Source organism: Medicago sativa, chromosome 8 (genome assembly GCF_051527215.1).
Source record: "Medicago sativa cultivar Bolivia chromosome 8, Bolivia_mono, whole genome shotgun sequence".
In the NCBI taxonomy this organism is placed as follows: domain Eukaryota; kingdom Viridiplantae; phylum Streptophyta; class Magnoliopsida; order Fabales; family Fabaceae; genus Medicago; species Medicago sativa.
The window spans coordinates 56,079,988-56,097,011 of record NC_140756.1 but is presented as its reverse complement, the minus strand read 5'-3'; the positions used below and the strand labels follow the sequence as shown (position 1 = coordinate 56,097,011).

At 36.3% G+C, this 17,024-nt stretch overlaps 2 protein-coding genes and 1 pseudogene across 9 annotated transcripts; all 3 read right to left on the bottom strand.

Annotated features, from left to right (window-relative positions):
• Positions 1 to 1,157: 1,157 nt before the first annotated feature.
• Positions 1,158 to 4,597, bottom strand: LOC146899718 (protein FAR1-RELATED SEQUENCE 5-like). The gene is made up of 3 exons (XM_085737966.1): positions 4,529 to 4,597; positions 1,717 to 3,889; positions 1,158 to 1,496 (listed from the first exon to the last, which is right to left on the bottom strand). The coding sequence occupies exon 2, from the start codon at positions 3,880 to 3,882 to the stop codon at positions 1,855 to 1,857; it is 2,028 nt and encodes a 675-aa protein (XP_085594092.1). The 5' UTR covers positions 3,883 to 3,889; positions 4,529 to 4,597; the 3' UTR covers positions 1,158 to 1,496; positions 1,717 to 1,854.
• Positions 4,598 to 6,441: 1,844 nt separating this feature from the next.
• LOC146899716 (cinnamoyl-CoA reductase CAD2-like) lies at positions 6,442 to 16,687 on the bottom strand. Of its 8 annotated transcripts, none has more exons than XM_085737956.1 (7): positions 16,556 to 16,687; positions 15,483 to 15,627; positions 15,202 to 15,371; positions 14,443 to 14,634; positions 13,984 to 14,164; positions 7,097 to 7,280; positions 6,442 to 6,819 (listed from the first exon to the last, which is right to left on the bottom strand). In XM_085737956.1, exons 2-7 carry the CDS (start codon positions 15,598 to 15,600, stop codon positions 6,675 to 6,677), a joined length of 990 nt encoding a protein of 329 aa, XP_085594082.1. In that variant the 5' UTR covers positions 15,601 to 15,627; positions 16,556 to 16,687; the 3' UTR covers positions 6,442 to 6,674. The 8 variants fall into 8 exon arrangements, with proteins under 8 accessions (XP_085594082.1, XP_085594086.1, XP_085594088.1 ...); XM_085737960.1 differs by having other exon boundaries at positions 14,002 to 14,164; XM_085737962.1 differs by having other exon boundaries at positions 14,002 to 14,164; positions 15,483 to 15,639; positions 16,556 to 16,661.
• On the bottom strand, positions 11,303 to 12,748 carry LOC146899717 (uncharacterized; annotated as a pseudogene).
• Positions 16,688 to 17,024: the final 337 nt, after the last annotated feature.

The window sequence follows — 17,024 nt, the reverse complement described above, 5'->3', positions numbered from 1 at the left end:
ACTATCATTAAATTGACGATAATGCTTAACATAAGCAGTTGAAACTCCATCAATATGACATTTCAATTCCATCATTTCATCTCTCAAACCATTCATATCCGAAATCTGCAAAATTATCACAATCCAGTGTGCATCAGCTACTGTCCCCATCAGCAGCATTAACTCAATCAGACACGGTACTTTCAAACACAACTTAAGCCTCACACAAGCATCAAGAAAAAGGTTAAATATCAAAGTATCTGGCGTCAACACAATTGCATGTTGCGCCTTTTTATCCCTCAAACTACTATTAAAATCACAAACTCGAGACAAATAATTAGATACAAGACATGTTCCAATTACTGTCTTCACAATATGAAAAACAATCAAGGACAAAAATTGCACAGATGGCACAAACCCTTTGTTAGGCATCAACCTAGGTATAACTGTTGCAGGAGACGGCATTTGCATTTTAGCCAAAGATAAATTACATGGATCAACATGGATCAAACCTGAATTCTCTTCAACAATTTTCACAGTTAAATCACATGATTTTCTCACCAAAACACGATTTGAAATTTGAAGAAAAATTATGGTTCACCTAACTTGGCAGAAAATTCCAATAATTGAGAAAGGGCAAAGCAGAAGCAGAGTAACCAGTAATGTATGCTGCTGCAACAATTGCTTCCTAAGATCAGCTTAGTGGATTTAATTATTTTCAATTCAAATTTGTCCAACAACTACCTTAGATGATGAATGTATAATGATCCCATTCCGACTTAATATTCTTTGGCTAGTAGTTTTATGAATTTCTGACAAACTACCATACTAAAATTCAAATGCCAAGGTCAAAATTTCACATTAAATGATATAATAATTATTTTGAAAAAAAAATTATATTTTGTAACATATAACAAAAAGTCGTCCGCCGTGACTCGTGAGCTTAACTCACATTGCATATTATATGCAGAGGCCGACGTTCGAACCCCATACACCTCACTTATTCCCCTTAAAAAGGTGAATTTCTGCGGAACACCTCTGGAGCAATATATCCTATAGCCCTCTTCTCAGCAATGGTGTTTTGGGCAAAACAACTCATCTAACAGTATGTAATGATAACTTCGAGGTCCATATGCAAAGACATGCTAAAGTTTGCAATTCTAAATGAAAAATGATAATTCCAAGGTCCAAATGCCATTTGAGCTTTTCTTGTTAAAATAAGCAAATTAAAAATCTGTCATTGACACAATGGGTTCTGACATGATAAAACATAAACAGCATTTCTACACAAAACTCTGAACATCTATTGGCCTTGTGAAGGTTTAACAGATTCTAAGCTTATACTGTAACTGTATATAACACAAAACTCTAAACTCAAACTTCGCCTAAGCAACAAATATAGAACAAAATATTGTCATTGCCATCATATAATTTCAAACTTCCATCCTATGAACACATTGGCATTGCCCTTTACGGGAATTGCTGCTTTCAGATAACCAACAGTAATTTTAAGATCTCTGGTACAAAAGAAATCAGTGCAAATGTTAAATTTCATATATTGTTTATCCATTATCTATATAGTGACTTAAATAATGACATGAGTTCATTTCTTGCAACATGTTATTGAATAGAATAGCAATGGTGGAGTAATTAAGGATGATATTCCTATCAAAGGATAAAAAAAGTACTATCAAGTATAATATAATTGTAAAGCAATATTAAACCAATAAAACTTACAATATCAACATGCGGAAGCACATTCAAAATAAGCATAAACAACTTAGGAGGTTTGTTCGTGCAATTGAGAACATTGGTTTTCTCACCCATAGACGAATTAACTGCCTCCTCTGTTGCAAAAATATATCAATTCAGATTTCAGACCAATGGTCTGAAGCATGTTTCCTCATTTTCATTGACATTTGTCTCCATTGTTTCTACATCTGAATTTAAATTGGCCTTGCCAACACCTTTTCGCACCCTCTCAGCCCCAATATCAAGTAATTTCCACATAATATTTTGAGCTTCTTTGCTGTCTTGACTTTCCGAAACTAGATGGTAGAATGACTTCATAATAGCATTGCGATAAAGAATACCGGCATCATCATCATTGATCACTGAAATGGAGGTAGAATCTTCTCCCATACCCCTAGGCATGTGCTCATAAATCACGGACCTTGCATTTTTTGACCATCTTTTTAAGAAGTATTGGTCAGGTATTCTTAAAATACCTTTAATGTTATAAATCCGCAAAGCATGACTACAAAGAATGCCCATTGAATCAAACTTGCGGCAACTACAATTAATCTTCATATTGGAAGAGTCAAATGTCACCACATATTTTTTATTAGGCTTATGGTTCAACATGACTTCATGATTTGACAGATTATTAGATTGACTAATCTCTATAGAAGTGCTTCCACCTGTTCCTTCAAGATACTCATTTAGAAAAATATTGAAGACTTTGTGAGTATATACCGTAGATGCATGCCGTAATGTTTCACTAATATTTATAACAAGAGGAGGTGTACTTTGGCTGTTTTTGAATTCCTCCTCAACCTCTATGCGGCGCCACTTTTTCAACATCTTCTCAAATGCTACTAAAAATTGTGTGAGAGTTGTCGTTTTCTCTCTAATCTCATCCAACACATTGTTTGTACTCTCAATCCTTTGGCAGGACTTGATACCAGCAGAGAATACATTCTTGCTATAAGCAGTGCTCCACTTATGGCGAATTTCATACATATTGATCAACCATTGATGATCTTGAAGCTTATACACATTCACCATCTCATCCCAAGTTCTTAGAAATTCTTCTTCTGAATCACAACCTTCCATGCATTTACTAAATAAGTTTTGAAATTTTTGATCAGAAATGAGAGAACCCAAATGTGAAGGAGCATTCTTAGCTATGTGCCATAAACATAAACGATGACATGCATTTGGCATTACCTCTCCAATAGCTTTAGCCATGACTGGATGATGAGCTGTAAAGATTGTTTTTGGTTGTTGGTTTCCCATACTCTCCAAAAATGCTTTGAACAACCAAGCAAAAGAAATTTCACTTTCATCAAATAACAAAGCACAACCGAACATGACATTTTGCCAGTGATGATTTACACCAACAAAGGGGGCACAAATCAAGTTGTATTTATTACTACGATATGTAGTGTCAAAAATCACAACATCCCCAAAGCAATTATAATCAACTACAGATTTACCATCTCTCCAAAAGACATTGGTCAAACGTGATTCATGGTCTAACTGTACACTGTAATAGAACATGGAATCTTGTGCTTGTTTACTTTGTAAGTGATTCAATAAAGATTGAGCATCTCCGGCTTCGATAAATTTCAACTTTCCAGTGGAGACATAATTATGCATATCTTTCAACATTACACCATGTTTGTCAACTCCACCAACTTCTTTCCCTAAATAACCCCCAATATTTGTAACTCTAATGGCATCATTCACCAAAGACTTTATGCGGTCTTCTTTGAGATTTGACATATTTCTCATAGAACGCAACAAATATCTTTGCTGAAGTGGTACAAATTCATGATTGTGATCCAATATCAACTTGGTAACTTTCCACACTCCTTCTTTGGTCACATTAAATCTGACCATAGCTAAGCAATTTGTTCTTGAATCAGCTCTTTTATAAGCCACTTCACCATCAGGTTCATTGTTTTTAAACCCTTGTTTGGAACAATAAAAGTCCTTCAAACGTGTTTTCTTTTTCTCATTATCGTAATATAACTCCTTCCCCTTTCTTACACTAAAACCTGTTTTGAAAGCATGCTCTTGGTATAAGTCATAAGCTTCATCTTTGCTATTTACAACTTGACCAAGATAAATATCTCTAGGCTCATCAGTTTCAATTGGTTGACATTCATTTATCTCCATATTTTCCCTACATAAAAATGAAACATACATAGACTTAAAAGACAAAGAGCAAATATATATCCAGAAAATGCAAAGTCACCTTCAAATCTAGTTTATATAAGTTGAGTTGGAAAACATATTTTAAAAATGTAAACATTCATTTTGGTTTACTGTAGTTGGGCTTGGGCCTAACACAGTCCCACAAAACCGGCTTGTAAGGTTGAAGATTGCCCCGTTTATAAACAGTTACTTATTCAGGCCAACCAATGTGGGACTCTTTTTAACAGTTTCCGAACATGTGAGACAGTGTCATTATAGTCTACTAGTGTATCGAAATTGCAAATACATCCTCAAGTGTCTCTTTAGTTAGTCATTTTGGGTTTAGTCCATAAAATTACAAACAAATGTGACCCGTGAGGATCTATTCGCAATCAATACTCTAACTACAGCGTCTCACACATTCAAATTCAGGAACAAAATTGGTTGTTACCAAAAACCCATGCCCTAACTGAAATCTACTACTGGTGATACTCAAGAACGAACAGTGAATTGATAAATTAGGGGAAAAGGAAATTTATACTAAAGTTTTGAATTTAATTTCACATCGAATTCATCATATCTATGGTCCAAAAAAAGATAATATTAAAAAGAGAAATGTATAACTTACTGTATGAGGGGGGAAGAACGAGAACGTGAGAGCGACAATCGACGACGGCAATGGAGGAAGAAAGAGGGGAACTTATGATTAAACTATCAAAGAGGGGAAAAATATTTTAAGTTCTTAAACTTTATAAATATTTTAAGCAAATATTAAATTCACAAATTTTATATGTTTTTTTTTTTTTTAAGGAACAAATTTTATATGTTGATCCAATTGATAATAATGATTTAATCCTACAAAAATTCAGGTTTACGTTTTTTTTTTTTTTAGAGAAAATTTAGGTTTACTTTTTGTTTTCAATGTATGAAAAAAAAATGTAAGTACTCTATATACCTTAAAGTTATTTTAAATATTTTAAGCAAAAATTTATAAAAAATATATATATTTTAAGCAAAAATTAAATTGTCAAATTTTATATGTTGATCCAATTGATAATGATTTAATCCTACAATGATTTAAGTTTAATTTTTGTTATCAACGTATGTCCCTTGATAATGATGTTATATGTCGGGAATTCATAGATGAATGTTTGTTATTGTCTTCTACGTAAAGAGCCTCGGGTGTGTGGGAACAAGCGTGAGGACTTTAACAGACAACAAACGGCGTTAAACAAAAGATTGAGGTATTTGTCAATTGAAAAGTTAAATAAGGGAGGCGAGTGTCTAATTTAAAATTAGAGGGGATGTTTGTGACATTCAATGAAACTTCAAGGGGGTGAGTGCAATTTCCCCAATTTTTTATGATTGCATATTATTATTCCCTCTATAATATCCATGAGAATAATCACATTTGTAAATGAGTCGCATAGTTTTAAATGAAACGGTGATCATAAAAGAGTCATGGACCTTCCATCAACACCCTACACCGAATTTCTAGATTCGTAAAAGTGACTAAGAAAAACAAAACAAAAAGTGAGATCTACTATTTGAATGACACCTTTAGGAATTCACAATAACAAGTTCCTGTAAATATGGAATTGTGATTGATAAGAATAACATTAATAAAACATGAGAAATGATACATTGACAACCACTTTTTGACAATTTTTGGACAACTTTCTCTCTCATACTCACATGATGTTGTTATCCTCTCTCTTCCTTTTTCTCTCTCCATTGTTTTTGACCAATAAGAAGTGAGAAAAACAAGGTTATCAACAAAGTTGTCATCAAATGGATGTCAAAATATCATTACTCATAAAACATCAACCATTGAGAGGGGGCGAGTTGTCCTCACCTAACAAGTGGGTTGAGACACATTGACAATGGCTACATTGGCTAGAAGAGGGAGCATGAAGATTGGGTCAAAAATTTGATGGAGCTTATAATTTGGGTGTATCTCAAAACATTAAGTTAGTTATGTTTATCGAATTATCGTAGTCATCCTAAATAAAATGGCTATGGTGGGGACTCTGGAGGTAGTGACAACAGTAAACTTTTGATAGAATTGTCATTAGCAGTGACAAGCTTGTGACACTTGATATGCTTCTTGTTAGATTGCATGAAACCAAGTATCGTGTTAAATGTAGGATACATTGGCACAGTATTTCTCACTTAGAGGGTTTCAATTTCAAAGACTTGATGGCAGTACAAAATCTGAACATGAGGGTTTGGTTGCTGGTTTTTAGCAGTTCATAAGATCATGTTCCAAACCCTCATGATCTTTGGAAGTTTGATACCTTAGAGGAATTTGGTTCATTAGCTAGAAATGTAAAATGTTTTCTATTTTTTCTCCTACAGTGGTTGATATATAACTTTGATCTCTTCAGAAATTTTCTAACTCAAATTTATTGTCTAAAATGAAGACAAAGACCCAAAAATAAAATCCTTCAAGATGCAATAATAAGAATATTGGTTTACATGAACAAATGACAGGTCTTTTGCAAAAAATGAAACAAAAAACCGAAATAACTTGTTCCTAGATTTTTGGACTCAAAATAATTCCATTTTCAAACAATATTAACCATTTTGACTATATATAAACTTTACAAACCTTATTCAAAGAAGTTTATAATAATCACAAAGTGAACATGATTGAGATTGTCAACATTTTTTCAACAAGCGAAAATGTTATTGTACTAAGTGGGGGATTCAATTTCACTTCATGGATCAAATGACACTAACATCTGGTCATGAATTTATTAAATCACGACAAATTAAAAATTGACGATCTTTTTCTCTCTGAAGCTTTCCACAGTCTCCTTGAGGCTGACTTCCAAAGGAGTAAACTCGATTCCCAAACTCTTAGCCTTTTCCTTAGAAATCTGATACGTTGGCATATATGGCCCGTCATCCTCACACCTTATAAAGTTGTAGAGATTGCATATGTTAGTACTGAACTTCTATAATATAAACTAACTGCTAGGCCGAACCAAAATAAACAAAAATTAATTGATGAATCTTTACTGTCCATGTTATTTTACGAACTTAAGGTCCATTTGTGAAAATATTTTCTATTTTTATGTCGAGTGTTTCAAACAAGAATCAAGCAAAGAACTAAAAACAGCGGTTTTCAAAAAATGCAGATCCCAATTCATATTTTATATGCAATCTTGAGAGGTATAGCAGTTGAACTTACTTGTCTGAAATTTGTAAAGTTGGGTACAGATCACGTAAAATCATAGCAAGTTCTGAATAGTGTGCTACTCTCTCAGCCAAACAATATCTTCCACTAGCTGAAGCAGTCTCATATGCCAGAATATGGGCGTTAGCAACATCTTTCACATTGCACCATCCATATGCTTTATTTGGAAAAGGTATACCTGCATCCAAGTTGTTATGTTATGCAAGAGGACAATTCTTGTCTGGAATAAATATGACATTACTTAATATGTCTCACATTGCAAATCCACTATTATTGATTAATCAAAGAAACATATAAATTAATCAATCAGTAACCATTCAATGACATATTAAAGACAAATATTGGCAGATTATGACTGATAGCAAGAGGGAAAAAAGATCTCCAACAATCACTATAAATGCTATTCACCTTCAATAGTTGTAACAATGAATCAGAGATTCTTTAGTCATTAAACACCTAAATCTTATCTAATATCAATACAAAATTGATAAAAATAATATTTGGTAATACTCTTGTAGTCTCAGTCAGGCATGACAAGAAGTGTAATTATTATAAAATTGTACATACGTTGAGGTATAATGATACGAACCAGGGAGTAACTCAACAGGAAAAATAAGGAAAATAACACAAATGAGAGGAATTAAGAGCTTTATTGATGATAATGGAGTAATAACAGACTTAGGACTCAATGAACCTAATTCTGACCAGAGCAAGGCTCCTATAGGGTAGCTACAGCCCCCTATTCATTTCTGACAGATCTAGCAATAATCTTGGATCCCCTCTCTTCTAACTGCCTACTCCTTATAAAGTGGAAAATGACATGCTCTCCTCACTCTCTGCCATGTTACTGACTGCTAGCCACTATTGACTTTCTTACCCCTTCTAGAATATACTTGCCATATCTTGGGCCCTCCTGGTGTCAGAAGTGGGATTACAGACTGTGATTCATTCACTTGCCATATCTTGGGCCCTCCTGGTGTCAGAAGTGGGATTACAGACTGTGATTCATTCACTTGGGTCTTATCAATACTTCCCTCTTCAATTTCAACCTTGTCCCTAAGGTTGAATTTAGGAAATTGACTTTTGAACATCAATAAGTCCTCCCAAGTTGCCTCTTCTATCGCCTTCCCTTTCCAATGCACAAGCAATTGCTGCACCTCCTCTCCCTGATTCTGTACCTTCCTGGAAGCGAGCACTGCTTCCGGTTCAGCTGTGTCAGTCATATCTCCCTCCATATGATCAGGGAGTTCCTCCTCTTCATGATATTGCCCTACTGCTTTCTTTAACAACGAGACATGGAAAACTGGATGGACTTTTGATCCTTCAGGAAGCTTTAACTTGTAGGCTACAGCTCCAATCCTCTCTATAATGGGATAAGGCCCATAATAACGAGCAGCTAATTTGGCGTTGATCCTGGAAACAACAGAGTTCTGCCTATGTGCTCTGAGTTTCACAAAAACCCATTCTCCTATGACAAAGCTTATGTCACGGCGCTTCTTATCAGCCTGGCTCTTCATTCTGTCTTGTGCTCTTTTTAACTGAAGTTTTAACTGCCTAAGTGCTTCATCTCTATCCATGAGGTCTCGCTGCACAGCCTCTACCCTTGTTTCACCTTGTCCCCACCTGATCATTGCTGGCGGTGGTCTCCCATAAACTACTTCAAAAGGAGTCTTCTCAGTGGTACTATGAAAAGTGGTATTAAACCAATATTCTGCCCAGTGAACCCAGTTCATCCATGTTCTGGGCTGATCAGAAATGAAACATCTGAGGTACGTCTCCAAGCATCTGTTAACCACCTCTGTCAGCCCATCAGATTCTGGGTGATAGGCAGAGCTTACCCTCAGCTGTGTCCCCTGCAGCTTGAACAACTCCCTCCAAAAACTGCTCATGAACACTGGATCTCTGTCACTTACTATAGAGACTGGAATTCCATGCAACCTGACCACTTCCTTGCTAAAAACCTCAGCCAGACTTCTTGCAGTATAAGGGTGCTTGAGGGGAATAAAATGACAGTATTTTGATAGCCTGTCAACCACCACAAATATGGCTTCATACCCTTTAGATTTTGGCAATCCAGTGATGAAGTCCATTGAAATGTCCTCCCATATGCGTTTAGGGATGGGTAATGGCTGCAAAAGACCCCCAGGTGAGCAAGCTAAGTACTTCTGCCTCTGGCAGACATCACAACTCCTGACAAACTCCTGAACCGTGCTTTTCATACCTATCCAATACACATTCTCAGCTATCCTTCGGTAAGTCTTATAGAAACCTGAATGTCCACTTTGAGGGGTTGCGTGAAACTCATGTAACAATTGCGGGATTAAAGTGGAATGTCTGGATATCACTACTCTATCTCCATAGTATAAAACTCCCTGTTTGTACACATATCCAGGTCGAGAATCAGGTTTTTGCTGTACCTCTCTGATGATCTTCTGCAATTCTTCATCTTGACTAACTTCAGTCATAACGTGCTGCTTCTGATCCCACTGTACCATTGTAGTGATGTTGCTTAACTCCATTCCCTCATTGACTCTGGATAAAGCATCAGCCCCTTGGTTCAATTTTCCTTGCTTATACACAATCTCAAAGTCATAACCAAGCAATTTGGCTGCCCAGTTTTGCTGTTCTGCAGTGACTATCCTCTGCTGTAACAATTGTTTCAGACTCTTTTGATCAGTGGATACTGTGAACTTTCTCCCCAATAAATATGGCCTCCAATGCTGAATCGCCATCACCACAGCCATTAACTCCTTTTCGTAGGCAGATTTGGTCAAATTCTTCACTCCAAGAGCTTTGCTAAAATAGGCTATGGGTTTCTTCTCTTGCATCAGAATAGCACCTACTCCGGTGCCCGCTGCATCACATTCAATCACAAAACTTTTGCTGAAATCAGGCAAAGCAAGTACTGGAGATGTGGTGAGTTTCAACTTCAATTCTTCAAAAGCTTCCTGAGCTTGTTGTCCCCACTCAAAATTGTTCTTCTTTGTAAGTTCGGTCAAAGGTCTTGCTATCCTCCCATAGTCCTTTATGAATTTTCTGTAATAACCAGTGAGCCCCAAAAACCCTCTCACCCCTTTTACATTCTTTGGTATTGGCCATTGTGTGACACTTTCTACCTTACTAGGATCTACTGCCACTCCTTCCTTGGATATGATGTGTCCAAGATAGTCCACCTTGGTTTGAGCAAATTGACATTTTTTTTTATTTGCCACCAGTTTATTGTTTGCCAAAATCAGTAGCACTTCTTCTAAGTGCTGTAAATGTTCTTCCCAGTTTTGGCTATAAACCAAGATGTCATCAAAAAATACTAAGACGTGCTTCCTCAAAAACAACCTGAACACTTCATTCATGAGGCTCTGAAACGTAGCTGGAGCATTCATGAGCCCAAAAGGCATCACAAGGAACTCATAATGCCCCTCATGAGTTCGGAAAGCAGTCTTATGCACATCAGATTCCTTCACCCTGACCTGATGATAGCCTGATTTTAAATCCAGCTTGGAATAAAACTGAGCCCCATGCAGTTCATCTAACAACTCTTCAATCACTGGGATAGGGAATTTATCTGGAATGGTTACTTTATTAAGAGCACGATAATCGATACACATTCGCCATGAATTATCTTTCTTTTTGACTAATATTACTGGGCTAGAGAATGAACTGGTACTGTGACGTATGATCCCAACAGCAAGCATTTCTTTCACCTGTTTTTCAATCTCGTTCTTGTGATGGTGGGGATACCTATAGGGTCTGACATTCACGGCATTCTGTCCTTCCACAAGGTTGATAGCGTGCTCCTTACCTAATGGGAGGTAGGCCAGTAGGCTCTTGAAAAACTTGTGAGAATTTGTGGAGCAACTTTTCCAGTTCTTCTTGTTGCCTTGGTGTTAGTATCTGATTCTCCTTCTTTTGTTCGTGTTTTTCCACCTTCCACAATCCACCCTGTACCTCCTGTTTGGGCTTCCTTAAAATGCTTTGCAACGCCACCATAGACTCTCTACAGTTTCCCACCCCTTGCAAGGTAACCCAACTCTTGTCCATCCAAAAACTCATCGTTTGTTTCCTCCAATTAATGATTGTATCCCCCAACGTATCCAGCCATTCCATACCCAACACTACATCAATACCTCCCAACTCAAACAAATGCAAATCTGGGCTCAACGTGAAATCCCCAATGCTCATTTCTAGTTTCTTGCATATACCCTTGGTAATGGTTTGATATCCATCACCTAGCTTAATCTTCATATCTGGAGTATCCTCTACTGGCCAGTCCATCTTGTACACTAATTTCTGTGAAATGAAATTATGTGTGGCTCCACTGTCCACCAAAATCAACACAGCAACACCACGCACTATTCCTTGGAATTTTATGGTCTGATGATTTTTTTTGGGCAATGTGGTGTAAATTCAGTATGCTAAACTCCCCATTTCCCTCCTCATTTGTCTCATCTACTTCCACTGCCAGGATTTTTGCTTCCGCGTTTTCTTCCTCATCGTCCTCCATCACCAAAACCCTCAATTGCTTGTCAGGGCATTGATGCATAGGATGAAAAGCTCCTCCACACTTGAAGCACAGACCCTTCTGTTTCCTTTCCAGTAATTCTTGATAGGATAAATGTGTAAAGCCTCTATCACGAGGCCCCTGCCTCTTTCTATCTCCATGGGCAGACCCATCTTTCTTAGGCCCAGTAGTGGACCCTTTGGATCCTGCAGTTTCCTTTCCTTTTACCAACACCCAATCAGTACTGCCCCGTCCTCCACTAAACGAACTGGGTCGTTGTGACCCGTTTCCGAATTTGGAGCTCCGATTGAAACCCGACCCGTTTCCTCCTTTCACTTCCTTCTCTACTGCACGTGTCACTTGCAGTAGTTTAGAACGACTCATTTCTCCCATTGCTGCCAAGCTTCTTACCTTTCCTCTGATTTCGGACTTCAACCCATGTAAAAAAATACCCCAGAAATTGCCTATCTGGAAGTTTGGGAATCTGAGCAATGAGATACTCAAATTCCATGATGTACTCCTCCACTGTTCCTTCCTGCTTCAGTTCCGTTAGTTGTTCATATACATCACCATCACCATGACCTCCATACCTTTCCAGCAGTGCTTCTTTGAGATTTTCCCATGTCAGTTCACCGTCTTCTCCGATCAACGCGTTGAAGAAGTGAATAGTGGGTCCTTCCATGCATAGCTGAGCCAAGTTTACTTTCACCTCTGGAATGGTGTCTTGTACCTTGAAATAGACCTCTGCACGCGAGATCCAACCCGCCGGATCCTCGCCGTTGAACGCCGGTAACTCTACCTTTTTGACGGATTGACGAAATTCCGTCATCGCATCACCTTTGAGGTTGTTAAACGTTCCACCGGTATTCTTCATCTTCTCCGGTGACTCCAGATCCACTGTCGCCGCACTCTTTCCCGTACTTCCTTCATCGTCCTGCAACTTCTTCCCCAAACTTTTTTCCAGCAACGCGAACAAGCTCGCGTGGTTTTCCTTCACTGTGTTCTGAACATCAGCTAGTGTCGAACGAACTTCCGAGAGCTCATTCTCCAACGCTTCAACCCTCGCTTCCATTTGTTTGATCACGTTAGCTTTCCTTGGTGGCATCCACTGGCTCCGTCGTTGGAAATCCGGCAGGTCGGACCAGTTTGATACGAACCAGGGAGTAACTCAACAGGAAAAATAAGGAAAATAACACAAATGAGAGGAATTAAGAGCTTTATTGATGATAATGGAGTAATAACAGACTTAGGACTCAATGAACCTAATTCTGACCAGAGCAAGGCTCCTATAGGGTAGCTACAGCCCCCTATTCATTTCTGACAGATCTAGCAATAATCTTGGATCCCCTCTCTTCTAACTGCCTACTCCTTATAAAGTGGAAAATGACATGCTCTCCTCACTCTCTGCCATGTTACTGACTGCTAGCCACTATTGACTTTCTTACCCCTTCTAGAATATACTTGCCATATCTTGGGCCCTCCTGGTGTCAGAAGTGGGATTACAGACTGTGATTCATTCACTTGGGTCTTATCATATAAATAACTAAAAATGTTAGTAATTATGCCCTCATTCTCTTATGAGGAATGGACAAACTAACACATTTTTTTGAACACTCCCTCAACCATTGGTCCAAGTCACTACGTTTTAAAAATCACTTAACTGGAAAACGGCTTAGCAGGTTATTAAACTTTTAACTCTGGAAAGTGAAAACTGTTCTGATAAACTTCCTTTCCCATCCCCCCGCGCCATCAATGAACTTCTTCGTACCCAACCCACCATCGACACAGAGTTTCTTTTAAATTTCAATGATCAATTTTGTTTCATTTCCCTAGAGAGATTGATTGTGTTTGAATACGAAAGGGCACCATTAATTTTTCGTTGGTTCAGACCGATGAAGATTTCATTGGTTCGGACCTTTTTTTTTTGACCAAAAACTGATCCAAACCGAACCGTTACATCCTTATCAACTATGATATTTATCTATGCAAAACATTTGTTCACTGATTTTATGGAAAAATCAGAAATTGAATATTATGCCATTCTTTATCAAATTTATCATTAACAAAATCACAAAGGGGTCTCATATCCAGAAGTGTAGCATAAAGAGAAAGCTAAGTTATTATCTTGTTGAGACAGGCAATGCAGATAATAGAAGTCTTTTCCAACATAACTTTGCTAGTAAGGGCATGTCAAGGTAAACAACATGATTAAATTAAGCATTTAATGAGTAAAAATTAAGCATTTAATGAGTAAACTATTCTACAAATCCTTTCATACACAAAATCTCTGTTTGATTATATAAGTCATTACTTATTTTGTATCCGCAAACTAATATAAGCTTTTTATGTCATGAAATAAGTCAAAATAAGCTTTTCCAAATACCTCCTAAAGAAAAATTACCATTTATTAGGTTTAAAATTAGTTCTACACTTTCGTTAAGCTCTGATTGTAAGAGAGGTCCTGCCACCATTGTTGGGTTAATAGCAACCATGTCAATGCTGTTTTCATTTACAAATTTCCAGGCAGCAGCCTCAGCCAAAGTCTTCGAGAGTGTGTACCATAACTAAAAACACAAACAGAAGTGGTCAAGAAAGTTGGTGTTAATTTATGAAAAATTATCTTATGATATTAATTATATCTTAGAGTGATTTAGCGTAACATAGGTTGTTCCTTTGGATTTAGTTCCATATTTCATTATATATTGACTTGTTTCCTTATTTAATTAGGAATCTTTTGTAATATCATTCAAGGTTTTATCTCATACAAACAAAAAGCACATTATTCAATTCCTAACTTCCGATAAACCACATTTAAATAATTTTTAGGAAAAACAGTACTAACCTTTGATTCCCTGCATAAATCTGGATTTGAAAACCATGTCTCATCAACTATGACTCCAGGATTTTTTGGCCTTGTATCAAATACAACTGCAGAAATAGACGACGTTAAGATAACTCGTTTCACAGATGGTGATTTTGCACATGATTGAAGAACATTAAGAGTTCCCTTCAGTGCTGGATCAATCAACTCAGCCTGAAATACAGAAATCAAAAGTGAACAGTGCATTTACCAGAACTTCAATTTGAAAGTGTTAGTTGTCAGTAAGCTTTGCAAATTTTCCCGACAGAAAAGGATGAATTCTCGAAAAGAAATAACTACATTTTAATTTTAACAATATATTCATCTTGTTTTCATCCAAAAAAAAAGTATATTCATCTTGGTACATTATGCAGACACATGAACTGAAAAGTCATAACCAATGTCCTTAGTTATTAATTTGAAGCAACTTCATGTGTTTTTGTGCATGAAAGGATCTCTTATGATCTCCGCTAAACTGGTAACCTATGAAAATCACTTAACCAAAATTTCATTTACAGTTCTAGAAAAAAAATACTTTCTTCTTTCATCATAAAGAAATAAAAAAAACATGTATGATTGTATTAAAAAACAAACTACTTTTTAACAAATAAAAACTCAAGTCACATATCGAAAGGAGATAAGACCCGAAATATTTTTATAAAGAGTGAGCTAAGCCCAATATAAAACCTAATAACAAGCAGACCAAATTCAACGATTTATACACAATAGCATGGAATGAACCTGTGGGTCATTTACGACAAAACGAACAGGTGAAGCAGTATGGAAGACACCATCACAACCCTCAACAACAGAGTCAAAGGAACCTTCTTCCAAAAGATCTGCCTTAAAGAGTTGCAACCTCTCCTTTGCACCGTCAAGTTTAAGCAAGTGGTCAGCCTTTTTAGGATTACCTGCTTGCACACCAATAAAACCAATCACTCATAATGGAAATCAAATAGCTGAAACATAAAGGACAAGAGAGTTGTGTTGGTGAATTTATATAAGGAGAAAGAAGCACTTACTTGGGTCACGGACGGTGGCTCGGACAGTGTAACCACGTTGGAGTAGGAACTTGACAATCCATGAAGCAATAAAACCAGAAGCACCTGTCACACACACCACCTTTCCTTCCCCACTCATCAGCCTTTTCCTTCTTTTCCTTCAAAACTGTTTACTTCCCTTAACTCTTATACTAAGAAATTAATACTCATACTTTATAGTAAATAATATGGTCACTTTTATCTAATTTCCTTGACCTTCTGCAACTACTTATGATTGGAATTAGCCCTATAACATGACGGGGATGAAGTAGGTGATTTTACTATTATTATTGTCTTAATGTTAGTGCTAAAAGAAATGAAATAATGCTGATTCTTGTAACATACTTCCCAGGACATTTATTGCAATTGGGTACATTTGTGCATCAATAATTTAGTTTTCTTATATACTTTGTTAATTTGGTTGGCTTCAACAATACTTTTTTATTTTTCACATGTGTAGTGCTAGGAGCACCCACTTTAACACTCTATTTTCAACGCTCACTTTTTTATCGGGAAAATCATATTAGTCCCACCATTTTATCTCTGATCATTTCAAAAATGATGGGTCAGGCATAAATTTCATTCAATATGTTTGGATCCACTTCTAGAGAGGTCATAATCGATTCCAACATGTTTGGTTGCTTCCAAGTAGAATTGATTCTGCCTCTAGAATTGGTTCTATTTGAAGCTAGGAATTGTAGCTTTTGATTCTATAATTGATTTTTACACACAAATTTATGGTTAACTACTCACTTTTACATGAATGTATCCCAAGACAAATCATTTTACCTTTAACTCATTTTTAGTCACGGTTAATTTTACAGAATCAATTCATCCAAAATCAATTCACGTCACGGTAGAACCAAACATACACCATGTTAGTGTTGTTGGAAAGAGTATTAAAATGAGTATATGTATATCCGATATCAATGTATGGACTAAATAGGTTACAATACAATACAATTCAATTAGTTTTTTCATATAAAGAACCTAAAAGAGAAGAACATACAGTTTTTTTTTTTTTTTGAGAGAATTAAGATGACAAGTTGGTTTACCTTAGGTGTGGTTGAGGAAGACTGTGTATCTGAGACTTTAATCCAAGTATCGCAGAAGCAGAACAAGAAGAAGAAACTACTCTTGCACAATTACCAAACAATGAGTCAGTGTTAATGTTTGGTAAACTTGAAACATTATATAAAAGAAAAATGAAGTTTATTAAAGAAAAATGAAGTCTAATTCTAAATAGATATTAGGGTTAAATATGTTTTTGCTCCCTATAAATATGTCAACTTTTCGTTTTAGTCCCTCTAAAATTTTCCTTCAACTTTTAGTCCCTATAAAATTTTCAATCTTCATTTTTGGTCCCTCTTTTAAAGTAAACTCATATGTAGAATTCATATTTTTTAATAAAATTTTCCAGAAAAATTCAAAATATTATAAGAATCACTCCCAAAAAAATTTAGAATTTTTTAACAAAACATGAATTTAATAAGAATTTTTATATTTTTTACGGTTAAAAATTCA

What these genes read in the sequence shown, in the direction of transcription:
- LOC146899716 (XM_085737956.1), bottom strand. Translation starts at nt 15,600, where the DNA reads ATGAGTGGGGAAGGAAAGGTGGTGTGTGTGACAGGTGCTTCTGGTTTT. An exon ending in AGCCACCGTCCGTGACCCAA is followed by an intron (nt 15,372 to 15,482) that starts GTAAGTGCTTCT and finishes GTGTGCAAGCAG; the next exon opens with GTAATCCTAAAAAGGCTGAC. An exon ending in TGGTAATTTTTCTTTAGGAG is followed by an intron (nt 7,281 to 13,983) that starts GTATTTGGAAAA and finishes ACTTGGATGCAG; the next exon opens with GTATACCTTTTCCAAATAAA.
- LOC146899718 (XM_085737966.1), bottom strand. Translation starts at nt 3,882, where the DNA reads ATGGAGATAAATGAATGTCAACCAATTGAAACTGATGAGCCTAGAGAT.